The 12,853-nt window shown below is 47.8% G+C and overlaps 1 protein-coding gene across 1 annotated transcript in view; it reads left to right on the top strand.

Annotated features, from left to right (window-relative positions):
* WNT3A (Wnt family member 3A) overlaps window positions 1-6,086 on the top strand; it is a 91,578-nt gene extending 85,492 nt beyond the window's left edge. Inside the window, exon 4 of the mRNA XM_019529525.1 lies at window positions 3,990-6,086. Coding sequence (XP_019385070.1) covers window positions 3,990-4,469 — 480 coding nt within the window. The 3' untranslated portion in view covers window positions 4,470-6,086. The remainder of the gene's footprint in view (window positions 1-3,989) is intronic.
* Window positions 6,087-12,853: the final 6,767 nt, after the last annotated feature.

Here is a 12,853-nt window from a genome sequence, read left to right as displayed (position 1 = left end):
CCTCCGCCCTCATCTTCCCCCTCCCCCGACGAGCCTAGTTTAAAGCCCGCCGAAGGAGGTTCACCAACCTGGAAGAGATCTACAGGTCAAGACATGGCTCCACCAGCCACCTTACCGAGCCCAATCGAGTAGATACCCTCAGAGTATGCCCACAAGCCCAAGGCAGGCACAAGGAGGAGCAGGCAGGGCTGCCCCCACCCAGGGTGTAGGACACCCATCATGAAGGCCCTCCTCTGCTTGGGGAGATCAAAGCCACCTTCCTAGGAGATCCAAGAGATGGTTTTAGATCCCCTCAAGGCAAGCTTGGAGTTGAAGATAGGTCTTATATACCCCCTAGTGAGTGTATAATGGTGGGGGGGGCAGCATTGCCTCTTCTGGCTGTGTTTGGAAAGATGGGGCAACCCCCATTCTGTGTTAGAAAGAAGCCCCCAAAGGATTCAAGACACCTTAGCATTTCCTGCTTGCTGGTTTCAGCAGGTTGTTTTTTGTGTGTGTCTAACCCCAAGGTCCCTAATTCTCCCCCCTGCGTTGTGTAGGGAGCCTCAGACACCACTCACTGTCTGCCTTGTGCTGCAGGGATCAGGGGCCCAACAGTCGAGGGCTTAGATGCCGAGTGTCACGGTGCCAACATCCTGTTGTAGCTCAGAGCTTTAAGGCCAGGTTGTAGTCCACCTTTTGGCCATGTAAGCGGTGCCTAAGTGTGACCCTATCTGACACAGCATGCCATCGTTTGAGCCTTTGGATTATGTCACAAAAAGCAGCAAAGAGGAGGAGCACTCACCTGCCCTGCCTCTTAAGTGCTTTTTCTGGGACTCAAGCAAGGTGGGATAGGATTGCACTTAGGTACCTAAATACACTTAGATGATTAAGAGGTAGATTAGAGTCTGGATCTCAGCCTCTAGGTGTTAACCTCCCGGGCTCTGAAGAAAGCACCCAAACTCAGGATAAAAAATCCATGGCCCCAAGACTGTCTCTGTGCTCACAGAGGCTTTTCTGTGTCTCTCCAGGCCCCAGTAGACCTACATTTGCTCCCAGTGATGGTGGTTAGCACTGATTCCCCAAAGGGAAAACAGCTCATTACCAACCATGCCACTGCCAGATTACACTGCGGCCTTTCTGGGTTCAAGTTGCAGCAAGGGAAAGTTAAGTTAGATATTAGGAACATATTTCTCACTAAGAGGATGGTGAAGCCCTGGAACAGGTTATCTAGAGAAGTCTCCACATCCTTGGAGGTTTTTAAGACCTGACTCAACAAAGCCTTGGCTGGGATGATGTAGCTGGGGCTGGTCCTGCCTTGAGCAGGGAGTTGGACTAGATGTGACCTCTTGAGGTCCCTTCAACCCTCATTTTCTAAGATTTGTCCTATTCCAAGAGACTCAGTCTAGGAAGCATTCTTGGCTTAGAGTCAGCTGTCCCAGCAGCCTCTACAGGAGTCACGTCCGCATCCCTCCCCACACAAAACAAGACCTTATTGCATATCCTATATAGAAGAGAAGTACCAGTGACTAACAGAATCAAAATAAATCAGCCTGTTTCTACTCCTTTGTTGCCATTGATGTCAATGGGAGTGGGAGCAGACCCTGTTCATGTATGTAGAAACACGTATGACTGCACACGTGGATAAACTATGAAGTCATCATGGATTTCCACCAGTCTATGGGAACCCCATCAAGGACAGGCCAAAACTTCGGGGGGGGTGGGGGTCCTCATTTCACGGAGAAGCATAATTCCTCATTGGGGATTACAAGCGGACTTCCTGTCCCTGGGATGTGGGGCTGGACTCGATGATCTTCCGAGGTTAAAATCTATGAAATCTATGAAATCTATGAAACTAGCAGAGGAGGAAGAAAGAAATATTTACATGGCTATAAAGCTGGCTAGAATAACACAGGTGCCATGAGTTACCCAGCACTTCCAATGGTAACGGGCTATAGGAATAAAGACTAGAGCTGGGTAGGATGAAAAGGTGCATTTTGCCTTCTAATGAGCCTCAATGGAAAAATACTGTGTAGAGCTCCATAGGTACCATTCAGACTCGCTGTAGGGCCTGTTTGCATTCCCAGTCTAACTTTGAGACTCTCTAGTGGTTTTAGGCCCTTCACAAATATCATAGGGTGCATAGCAGATACCACACCTTGGCAGCTAAATCCTTTTGTTCCATAAGCAGCTTATTCTTCCCATTCTCATCACACCAACACTCATTTGGTGAGTGCACCTAGTCTCGATGTTCGAGTATTTCCAGCTAAAAACGAGCCGCCGGAGATGTTTCAAGCCAGTTCCCATAAGAATTCAAATCCAGCCTCCAGACCGAAAGCTTTGATTAAGAACAGCATTATTATATAAAGCAGACACTTTGTGGTTCTCTCAGAGCTAATTACAACCTCCTTAGCAGTGAGTGATGCTACCTCACTCACAAAGAAAAACCACCTGGAAAACATTGATCACGCACTATAGGTGCTGATTCATGGCATAGCTTTTAGACGCAGACTGGAGCTAGTCTGTTCATGCACCCAGAAATTTGCTGATCCGTCTGAAACGCAGCTTATTGAGTACGGTTGCATAAGGCTGTCTCTCGCCTAAGCGCCTTTGAAATCTGTGGACCGACCTCATCCATAGATAAAGGCAGCAGGACTCTCATTGAAACGTATGGCCACGGCTATCGTATCAACCAAGGATGAATTTTCACCCTTTCCATCTCATAGCTCGGTCCCCCTACAGATGGAGCAATCCCAGCTTGAAGGATTCAAAAATCAGGAACTACAATCAAATCAAAAGATTGGTTTAAAACTCAGAAAAAGATATTGCTTTAAAAAATATCAGTGCCAATTTGGGTCCCTTTTATCTTCTGGTTTCTGAATCTTTTGCAACCAGGAAGGCGAGAGCTAGACATTTTTTTTTTCCCCCTTAACAAAAGCTGAGATTTGCACCATTTCCCTTGACTGGGAGATGTGATTTTAAAGAAAATGCTCACTATTATGAGGCTGGTGAGAAAACGTAGGCAGCGCTGTGGTTGTGCTCTCAGCCATCAAGGTTTGACCTGCTCAGCATCCCTGAAAACCCTCAGAGAAAACCCAAAGGGTGCAGCAGGAAATAGCTGATGATTCAGTTGGCGATACCCTTCCTTGACTTGAGCCTCTCTTTCTGGAAAGAAAAGGAGTGTTATCGTGGGCACCTTAACCAAATCCCAGGTTTGATATTCACAGTACGTTCTACCGCGGCATTTTCTCCATGGCTTCAGACAACAAACAAATACTTCTTTATGTCCTGTCCCAATTTCTTGGCCGTTTTGACTGACCACTATTAAAAAGCCATTCATAGGAAGGGGAAAATCCAGCAACTCTGTGGGCAGGTGGTGCATCAGACTCTCAAGTTCTTGCAGAAAAGTCTCTGTAAGTTCCCTTGCTACCAAAGCCATTAGTAATGCCCCAGCAGATGTATGACAAGCAACTAAACTGCTGCCTACACTCCTGGGCGAAGGGAACATTTGGAGCAAATGCAGCTCTGGGGATGTTTCCACACTCCTACACAGGAGTGACTTCATCCAGCAGCGAAACCGCTTTGTTTATCGGGAGAACTTGGCTTTTCTGCCAGGTTTGACATGGGATGAAATGACACATGATGGAGCTAGATGCATAAGGCTTCTATATGTGATGTAGCTACATTGGGGTGGGCAAAATGCAGCCTGGGGGCCTGATGCAGCCCGTCAGACCATTCTACGCGGCCCACGGGGCCCCTAAAAAATTTAGAAAATTAATATTTATCTGCCCCCGGCTGCCTGTCATGCAGCCCTCGATGGCCTGCCAAAACTCAGTAAGCGGCCCTCCGCCCAAAACAATTGCCCGCCCTTGAGCTACATTAATGCAGCTTTATTTCACAGCAGCTTACAGATCTATCTCACTCCCTGGGACTCTTTAGGATGAGAAGTGTTGGAGAAATAACAGTGTCATAATAGTTTCCCTCTTCCTTTTTTCCCCCACTTTTCTTTCCAGTCTATTATTGAACTCATGCATCTCAAGTGCAAATGTCACGGGCTGTCGGGCAGCTGTGAAGTGAAGACATGCTGGTGGTCCCAACCAGACTTCAGGGTCATCGGTGACTATCTCAAGGACAAGTACGACAGCGCTTCCGAAATGGTCGTGGAGAAGCACCGGGAATCCCGTGGCTGGGTGGAGACGCTGAGGCCCAAATACAACTTTTTCAAGGCCCCAACTGAGAAAGACCTGGTTTACTATGAGAACTCACCAAACTTTTGCGAGCCGAACCCTGAGACCGGCTCCTTTGGGACCCGCGATCGGATCTGCAACGTCACCTCCCACGGGATAGATGGATGCGACCTGTTGTGCTGCGGCCGCGGACACAACACAAGGACTGAGAAAAGGAAAGAGAAGTGCCACTGTATCTTCCACTGGTGTTGCTATGTCCGTTGTCAGGAATGCATACGAGTCTATGATGTCCACACGTGCAAATAAAGCAGGACGTCTCTCTGCAGGCTCCCTGTGGAGGAACAGACTAGAGCCTACATCTTCGAGGTTGCGTGTGTGAGAGAGCGCTACTTTTTTATATTAAAAGAATAAAAAGGCTAAAACTGGTTGGATAGAATAGGTCTAATGACTTCTTGGCTTTCCCAAGATCTACCTGCAGGTAACAAAAAGGTTGTGCCCAGATTATCCCTCCTGTAGGAGACTGTGATTTCTTTAACTAGCCAACAGCATGGAACTGGGAAGAAGATCATTAGCAAGAACGTGAGTCTGCTTCTCCCTTCCCTTTTCCAGGAGCAACTCATGGTATCAAGTGCCCTTTGAAAGACTTGCATTTTCCTAAATACCGCCTTTTCCTAACCAGGGGAGAGGCTATATTAGAAATCCCCAATGCCAAGATGCTGTGTATAAAACGAATGGCAAAGATAAATTTAAAAAGGGTTCATTCATTAATTAAAAAAATCCCCCTTCTCCTGGGAACAGGAGAAGTCTGCAACCATTCCTCAGCGCTATAGCACGGACCAGCTATTAGCAAGGACTTTTTAACATAGCGGCTTCTGCCAGATACGCCATAGCATGAAGCGACGCATATAGTGCTTCTGCAGAGTGAGAGCAAGCCTACGGATGGACGTCTACAGAGGGCCCACTGACACTCCTGTATTGCACGTGCTATAGGATGCGATACGCACACATACGCAGTGTATAAACCGTCGGTGCCTGGAGTGGGTCACGAAGAGGACGTAGGATGTGCATGGCCACTGGGACTGAAACTGCTCTTTTCTCCCCCAACTCGCACAGAGACAGTGTCCCAGCCGCAGGCTGTTGAAGCTGGATGTGACATAGCAATGCAGCAAGAAGGCTCCCAATGAACCACGCCGGGCACCGCAGGCCTCTGGAGGTAGAGCCTTCGCTGGCGGTGATCCGGGTGATCAAGACTCCTTGTGTCCCAGACCATCGTGATAAAGGGAAAAATGGGGAAAGTTTTCCCCTCCCGTTCTGCTTAAAACACAACGTAATTGCCGCTGGAAAGTGAAAGTGCACTTAGTTCATTTCATCTTCTCCATCGAGCTCCCTTATTGCAGTCCTTAGAGCAGAAGCCTGTCGGGAATACGGTTCTGAAGGACTATTTGTCATCTGCTACCTAGACACGGCCCTGAACCAAACCTCCAACTTGGAACAGCACCAGACTCTGGCTCAGTTTGCATCCAGATGCAGTTCTGGCATTCGGTACCCATCTCTGTCCCAGGCCGGATCAAACCCTGGGAACTGAACCAGCCCAGACCAGGAGCAGAGTTTAGATCTGTGCCATCTGTGCAAAGCTGCCGCCTTTCTCCTATTGCAATATTGGTTCTGTGACTCCCTTCCCGTGCAGGTTTCAAGCTGCTGTACTTATTAGGGTCACCCGTTTACAGTAACATCTAGCTTGCTGTAGAGTAATCAGGGCTTCGCTTGGAGCGATGGGTTCTTAGGCCTGCATCTCCACTCATCCACGCCGGGCTTCCTAGCAGTGTAAATCAACCATATTTGAGTTACGCCTGGCATATGTTGCTCTGAGCGACTGGTCAATCAGGCACAGAGTCAAGGTGTGGTTCTCTCTTACCTCCTTTGTCTCCTTCCTCCTCTTCCCTTCACCTTGGGCTTCTATAATGAGAAATAGACCACTATTTTTATTTTCACCCTCGAGAAACGGGGATTTTATAGAGTTCTTCGGACTCTTTCCATGGACTGCAGGGACAGCTGCAGCTAGCCTATGGGCCAGCTTGTGACTACCAACTTGCCTAGGGAAGAAATACCACTCATTCCTCTTTCCCTTATCTGCTTATTCTCTGAAACGAGAGCAGATGAGCAGGCAGCGTTCAGGAGAGGCAAGGAGCAGAGCCTAACCCCAGCAGAACAAAGTCGAGTTGGAGCGGTGCCTCAAAGGGGATGCATTTGAGTCACGGCATCCCCTGGGATAACTCTTAGGTTGGAGCAGCTCAGGACTGTGCCTCGAAGTTAAATGATGGAGCTAGTTCTCTCCAGGTGCCCCACATGCTAGGGTGACTTCTGCTTAGGCAAGGAGAGAGAGAGCAAAAGAAAAAAAAATAGAGAATGAAGCTGTTGCTGAGAGAAATAGTCGAGGTTACAGCTATTCAAGTGCTTGCTTTAAAAAAGATAACACCCAAGTATTTTAGAAATCCATGTGTCAGGTTTCTTAAGCTGGAAAAGGGCGGGTATGGAGAAATGAAGGCAATTGTTGAAGATCACGACTCAGTGGTAGGACTCACACGGAGAAGATATTAGTCACGTACCTGAATGCTCTTCTAGAAAGAGCTCGACCGCTGCACTGCAGAGAACTGTACGAGACCCTAAGTAGCACAGGACACGGGTGTAGATAGTTAACGAATGTAGATAATGATAGCTCAAATTTGCTGCTAAGTCTATTTCCAGCAGAGAATTTAGCCATTATACTTTACAGAGAGGCATCTGGTCCTGCTCAGGGGACTCGCAAAACTAGTGTTCAAGATGCTGGGCATACCCTGGAAGAGCTTGAAGGCCTGATTATGGTCTCACATCACTACCCCAGCACCCTCGTGACTTTAGTAATCTTTTTCCTAACTTGCAGTGGTCTAGGGCAGATCAGAATCAAGCCCAATATGAGTAGTTGCTTTAAGCTTAGGAAGTGCAGAGAAAAGCTTAGGTCATGGCAGGCAGGTCAAGGAAAGTAGCAGTCTGCCATGGAGATGAACCGCAAGCTACATCAACCAGTCCTGGGTTCAAGCATCCCAGCGCTCAGGCCCATCCATGCAGATCAACGGATCTGAATCTAGGGCCATGTGTAATTTTTCAACGTCTTCATTTTTATGATGGACTCATTCATCTCCCATTCTAGCATTGCTAAAAAGGGGAGCAGGGCCAATTATCTCCCATGAAATTCAATGAAAAAACACCCACATCTTCTTTTAATGGACCCAAATGCATTTGGAGGGTGTAGCCCCGTCTCTGAGTCTCCATGCCTACGGGGAGGAGGAGGAGAGAGAGGCCATGTAAGCATAGGCCTGGGAGCGAGGTATTCTCAAGGTCTAATGCTAGCCCTAAAATTGATCCAACCTATGACCTTAGCCAAGTCATTTGGGGCTTCATTTTCCAAAGCAGCCATTGATTTGAGGAATCCAGATTAAGGCACCTTTTTTGTTGGGTTTCCAAATGCCAAAGTACTGAGTATCAGAGGCAGCTTTTTGGAAAACGTAATCTATGGCCTCTATCTGCCCCAAGGAGAGAAACTGTCTGGAGAGCAGTTGGAGTGCTAAGAAGACGCATCCCCTTAAACAATATTCCCATTTACGTCGCCTTTCCTTTCCACCTTTATTTATTCGGTAAGGAGCACGCGCCAAAGACAGAAGACCCGGCATCATTCACCTCCCACCGGTGACAAATGTGAACTGTCCAGCGCAACCTTAATTAAACACAGTACAGTCCCCTTGTCTTGTGCATGTAACCAAATGTGTCCTGGATGCAAAAGATTGGTACCACAAAGGTCTGTGTGCCAATAACAGGGGAAGAGTAGATCAGTCCAGGAAACACCAATGTAACAAAAACACCCATGAGAAAGAAAAAAAAATACAGAATCCTTTTTTTTCTCTATAATGCTGCTATCGATCCAAGGTTTACTAGACCTATACAGACAGACACAGTGAGTCCTGTTCAATCCTGGCCCAGCTCCATCGCAGCCCCTGGAGTTATCCCAGGGATGAGTTTGACCTGATGGAGTTTCTTTCTATGAAAGACATAGAGGGATTTTTTTTTAGGACTTTTTTTTTTTTTTAATGAGAATAAAATTGAAAGAAAATAGGGGAAAAAAGGGGGTGATTGTGTGATGTTTTCTACTCATTCATGTCCGAGGCACCTGAGCAGGAGATGAAGGCTTTTAATAGGGCCGTGCCATGCTGGGTTCAGTGGGTCTGCTCCAAAGCTTATTAAAGCCAATGGGAACCTGCCCACTTACTTCAATGGGTTTTGTGAGAAGCAGGAGTACTTGGGATATTTTTTACCAGCCCAGCGGTATGTCTGGTATAGACAGAGGCAAGCTTTCGGATATCACAGTACCCTTCCACAATGGGCTTTGCATCTCGACTTTGACAGTCAGGACCCAACCCCAAGAAAAGACTGACTATTATAGGCTTCTCAATTGGGTGTAGATGTTTGCAGTTTCCCTTTCCAGTGGCTAATCCATCTACAGGAAAGCAGCCTTCTAGGGCTGCCCATTAATGAGCTGACATGGTCGAGTTGGGTGGCAAAGCTCCTGGATAATGCACAGTGGAGAGCCATGGCATAAACCTCCTGGGAGTCATGGGCACTCACCTGCCTCGAGGATCCAGTCTTCTGTGCAACCGTAGGTGTCTCTGGATGCCTTAACTACATGTCTGAGAAGAAAGACAGCTAGTAAACCTAGCATGTAAAAAGCCATATAGTGAGACTATACCAGGGACAAGGACACCAGCCATTGCAGCACAGCATAATCTTTGGTGGCAAATGATAAGAAAAGAACATCCCGTCCTCGTCTGCCATGAGCATTTCCTTCAGACGCGACCAAGCAGAAGATGCTCCTCAGATAGTGATGTCTGTAGGGAAATGGGGAGCGGGATCTGCCTTGTAGTGTATATAGCTGGACATCTACCCCCTGGGAGAAATTTGGTGAGAGGGAGGAATAAGATGTTGTGAGGAGAGGAGGGAGGTTGCGTGGGGTGGTAGAAAGGCTGTACGTCATGTTTCCTCCATCTGCCAGATCTCTCCAGGCCAGCTGCAAAATGGTAGCTCAGATGACAGTGCTGGAGCCCATCTCTTTGAGGTCTTCCTTCTCCTCCTGGGCACCAGGGCCATTTGGTTTGCTTTCCCCAGGCTCTGATTGCATCTCCTTCCACAGCTCAGGCCCCTATGGCCGCACCCGGTCCCATGGCCTTCCTCCCTCTCTCCTACCCTCCAGCAAGAGCTACTGATGGTTTTGCATCCTGGGCAAGAGTCTGAGCTGGACCTCATTTGTCCATCACAGGGCACAAGACACTGCACCTGGCTGAGGCCCCCATCTTCCGTGGTCTTACCTTCTGACGCTGACGCCGACTCACAGTGGGACCTTAGATAAGTCCATACCCATTTCCTTTTGCCTCAGTTTCCTCATGCATATGGCAAAGGATAATGGCCGTTCTAATTGTAAGACTTGACTGGGGAGGTTTGCAAAGACACATGGGAGGCAGGTCGACTAGACCCATCTGCCTCAGCAGGAACTACGTTCCTAACTCTTTTTTGTATCTTTGGGAATCAGCCAATGGGCTCTTACAATGGGACCCTGTATATGGGCTGTAACTCTCGACCAACTCCATTGACATCAGCTTGATGACTCCAAATTTCTACTGATGCAAGAGGCAACACAGTGTGGGCCTAGTCCTTGCAAACACTTCTTTGGGTCTACATGATGGATGGGCTAGCGAACCTACGATGCGTTGTCTGTGCGCATGATACACATCTCTGCTATTCTTGTCCTGACCACATGACGATAATGGAGAAGACCCAACCTACTTCTGAGCAAAATCCTGATGCTTTATGAATCTAATCCAGGCAGGCAGATCTCCCTGGTTGCAAGGGTTACGAGAATCTTTTTCCACTTGGCTTTTGCTCCCTCTTTCTAGGCCGGCCCTCCTCCCGGTGTGGCTCATGGAGGCCCCCGGATCGGAGGGAAGCCTGTCTTAGCCATACATGGGTGCAGAGACAGGCTAGGAAGCTTTCCCAGATCTCCTTTATGATTTTCCAGGTTGCTTCTCCTTTATTTATTAGTATTTATTTATTTCTCATCGCTCAGCCCTCTTCACCAAAACAGACCCAGGGCATGACTGCTACAGGCAAAGGCTAGAAAGGGGTCCTACAATGCTCTGGACTTCCCGGGGTGGGGGCAAGATCCCTTCCCAGCATGGACCTGATGTCGCCAGCACCAACAAAGCATAAGAGGCCCGATTCTTTCCAACGTAGGCTCCCAAACCCTCCCATTGTGAGGACGCCCTTCCCAAAACCGTGACCCTACACCCCATTGCCAAGCTCGTCGAAGTCATAAGCCAACCCTATACTCCCAGCTGCTGAGCTCTCTCACCCCCACAATGGGCTTGCGATCCAACCTTTAGCCTCAATGTCCCCTTCTGCACGGAGCCCGATCAACCCTTCCTGCCCTGCTCGCATCCCATGAGCACCCGTAGCTCCTCGAGGGAGCCCTCTCTTTGCTTTGGAGGATCCGGCAAGCCTGCCAGCTGTGCCGAAGATCCCGAGACACCACCCCACAGCCGGCACAGCCCCGCAGTCCAGAGCAAGCATGTCAATCAGTCATTTCAATGCCTTCACCGGTGGCGGGGGGCTCATGCACCCAGCACGCTCTCCCCTTCACACACCTCCTGCCCTGCCTCTACCACCCCGACCCGTGCTACATCGCCCCGTAGTCCTTCTTCCCTTCCACCCCTCCGCTCCCTTGTACAGGATGCACATATTATAAAACCTGAAATTCCAAAGCTATTGTACAAAGTAGGAGTGTCACCTTCTTTTTTTTTTTTTTTTTTTTGTTAAGTCTGATTTTTTTTATGATTATTTATTTTATGAATAAATGTATATATTAGCAAGAGTATATATTTGCAGAAATAACTCCTCGGGACAGTGTTGTGGCTGAGCGGTGGTGCTTGTGACCTCATTGTCTTCTCCCTTATTTTCTACTGACCACACACTAGCGACATCTAGTCACTGTTTTGTTTTGGGGGTTTTTTGTTACCAGTTAAGTTTGATAGCTGTGTTAACTTTATAATGAAAATTTTAAAAAAAAATGCATTCATTTTAACCCGTCTGCTTTGGAATTTTATTTCTTCTTCTTCGTCTTGTGGGCACTCGGGATACGAGTTTCCATTTGCATTTGCAGCAGGAAGGAAGAAACACATACCTGTCTCACACCTGGCCTGCTGATGAGGAAATGGATGCTTTCACAGAGCCAGAAAAGAAAGTCATGTCTGGAGGTTATAAGAAACTTGTGACCTGCTGAGGTTAGTAAGGGCCTAATTCAAAAAAAGCTATTTCAAGCATATTTAATGACCATTAAAGCAACAAGAGTTGGGGACCCTTCTTCAACCTCTTGTCTCCAGTGGGTTCAGAAAGCCCAGGATGGCTCCCCCACTTTTTTCCCTCCCCAAAATGCTTATTGCACTGGATCAAGGGGGCCTATTGGCTGCTCAGTTCCTCTGAAAACCTGACCCTCCCACCCCAAAAGAGACACAAGTGTGAATACAGACTTTGGCTTTCTTCTGCACATTTTAGATGTAAGTGGTTCCCATGAAATGTTGTGCTCTCCTCTGAGCAGAGGCTGCGGCGCTTTTCTGGAGACATTTCACCACCGACCAGAAGAAGGATATAGTAGACAGACGATCCCTGCCTCTAAGGGGATCTTCATCCCTTTCCCTGTTTTATCCTCCCTCCTTCTGAGGGACAAGAGTCTTCTAGTTCGGGATGTCATTGCTGTGTCTGCCACAGCCACCTCTTGTGACCTTGGGGGGACAATGCAAACCTCCATACCTCAGAGTTAGTTGGACAGTCACAAAAGTGTTTCCTAGAAATACCCAGAAATGAGAAAAGCCTTTAAGACAAACTAAGTAGGAGGTATTTTCAAATGTGATGCCTCGAGAAAAATATTCACCCCTGTTGTTTCGAATTACGCAGGTCAAGTACTGCGAAGTGCTATTCGCATACCGTCCTCAGCATATTTTCCAAGAATAAATGATCAGCATTCTCCCCAAAGGGCCCTTAAGATAAGTTTATTTGCTGAGCTGCATTGCCTGCTTTTTTGGTACGGAGAAAGCATTCTTCTGATTACATAGAAAAAAAAACACAGCAAAGCCATAGACCCCCCAGCTCCTATTTCCGGCTCTGTGAAGGCCAAGATACTCCAGGGGTATGGGGTTTATCCCACCTGAAGGGCAAAACTTGGGGATGGGATGTAGGGATAGCAAATTTGAGGATAGGCTGTAGGGCTAGCAGGAATGGATAGCAAATTTGGGCATGGGATATAGGGATAGCAAGGATGCAGGGATGTAAGGATAGCAAATTTGGGGGCGGGATGTAGGAATCTAGCAAGGATGTAGGGATGCAGGAACAGAAAATCTGGGCATGAGATGTAGGGATAGCAGGGGTATAAGGATGTAGGGAAAGCAAATTTGGGGATGGGATGTAGGGATAGCAGGGATGTAGGGACGTAGAGAAAGCAAATTTGGGGATGGGATGTAAGGATAGCAGGGATGTAGGGATGTAGGGAAAGCAAATTTGGGGATGGGATGTAGGGATAGCAGGGATGTAGAAATGTAGGGATAGCAAATTTGGGG

The sequence above is a fragment of the Crocodylus porosus genome, unplaced genomic scaffold (assembly GCF_001723895.1).
Source record: "Crocodylus porosus isolate Cpor-Errol unplaced genomic scaffold, CroPor_comp1, whole genome shotgun sequence".
Taxonomy (NCBI): Eukaryota; Metazoa; Chordata; order Crocodylia; family Crocodylidae; genus Crocodylus; species Crocodylus porosus.
This window is presented reverse-complemented; position numbering and strand designations above follow the sequence as displayed.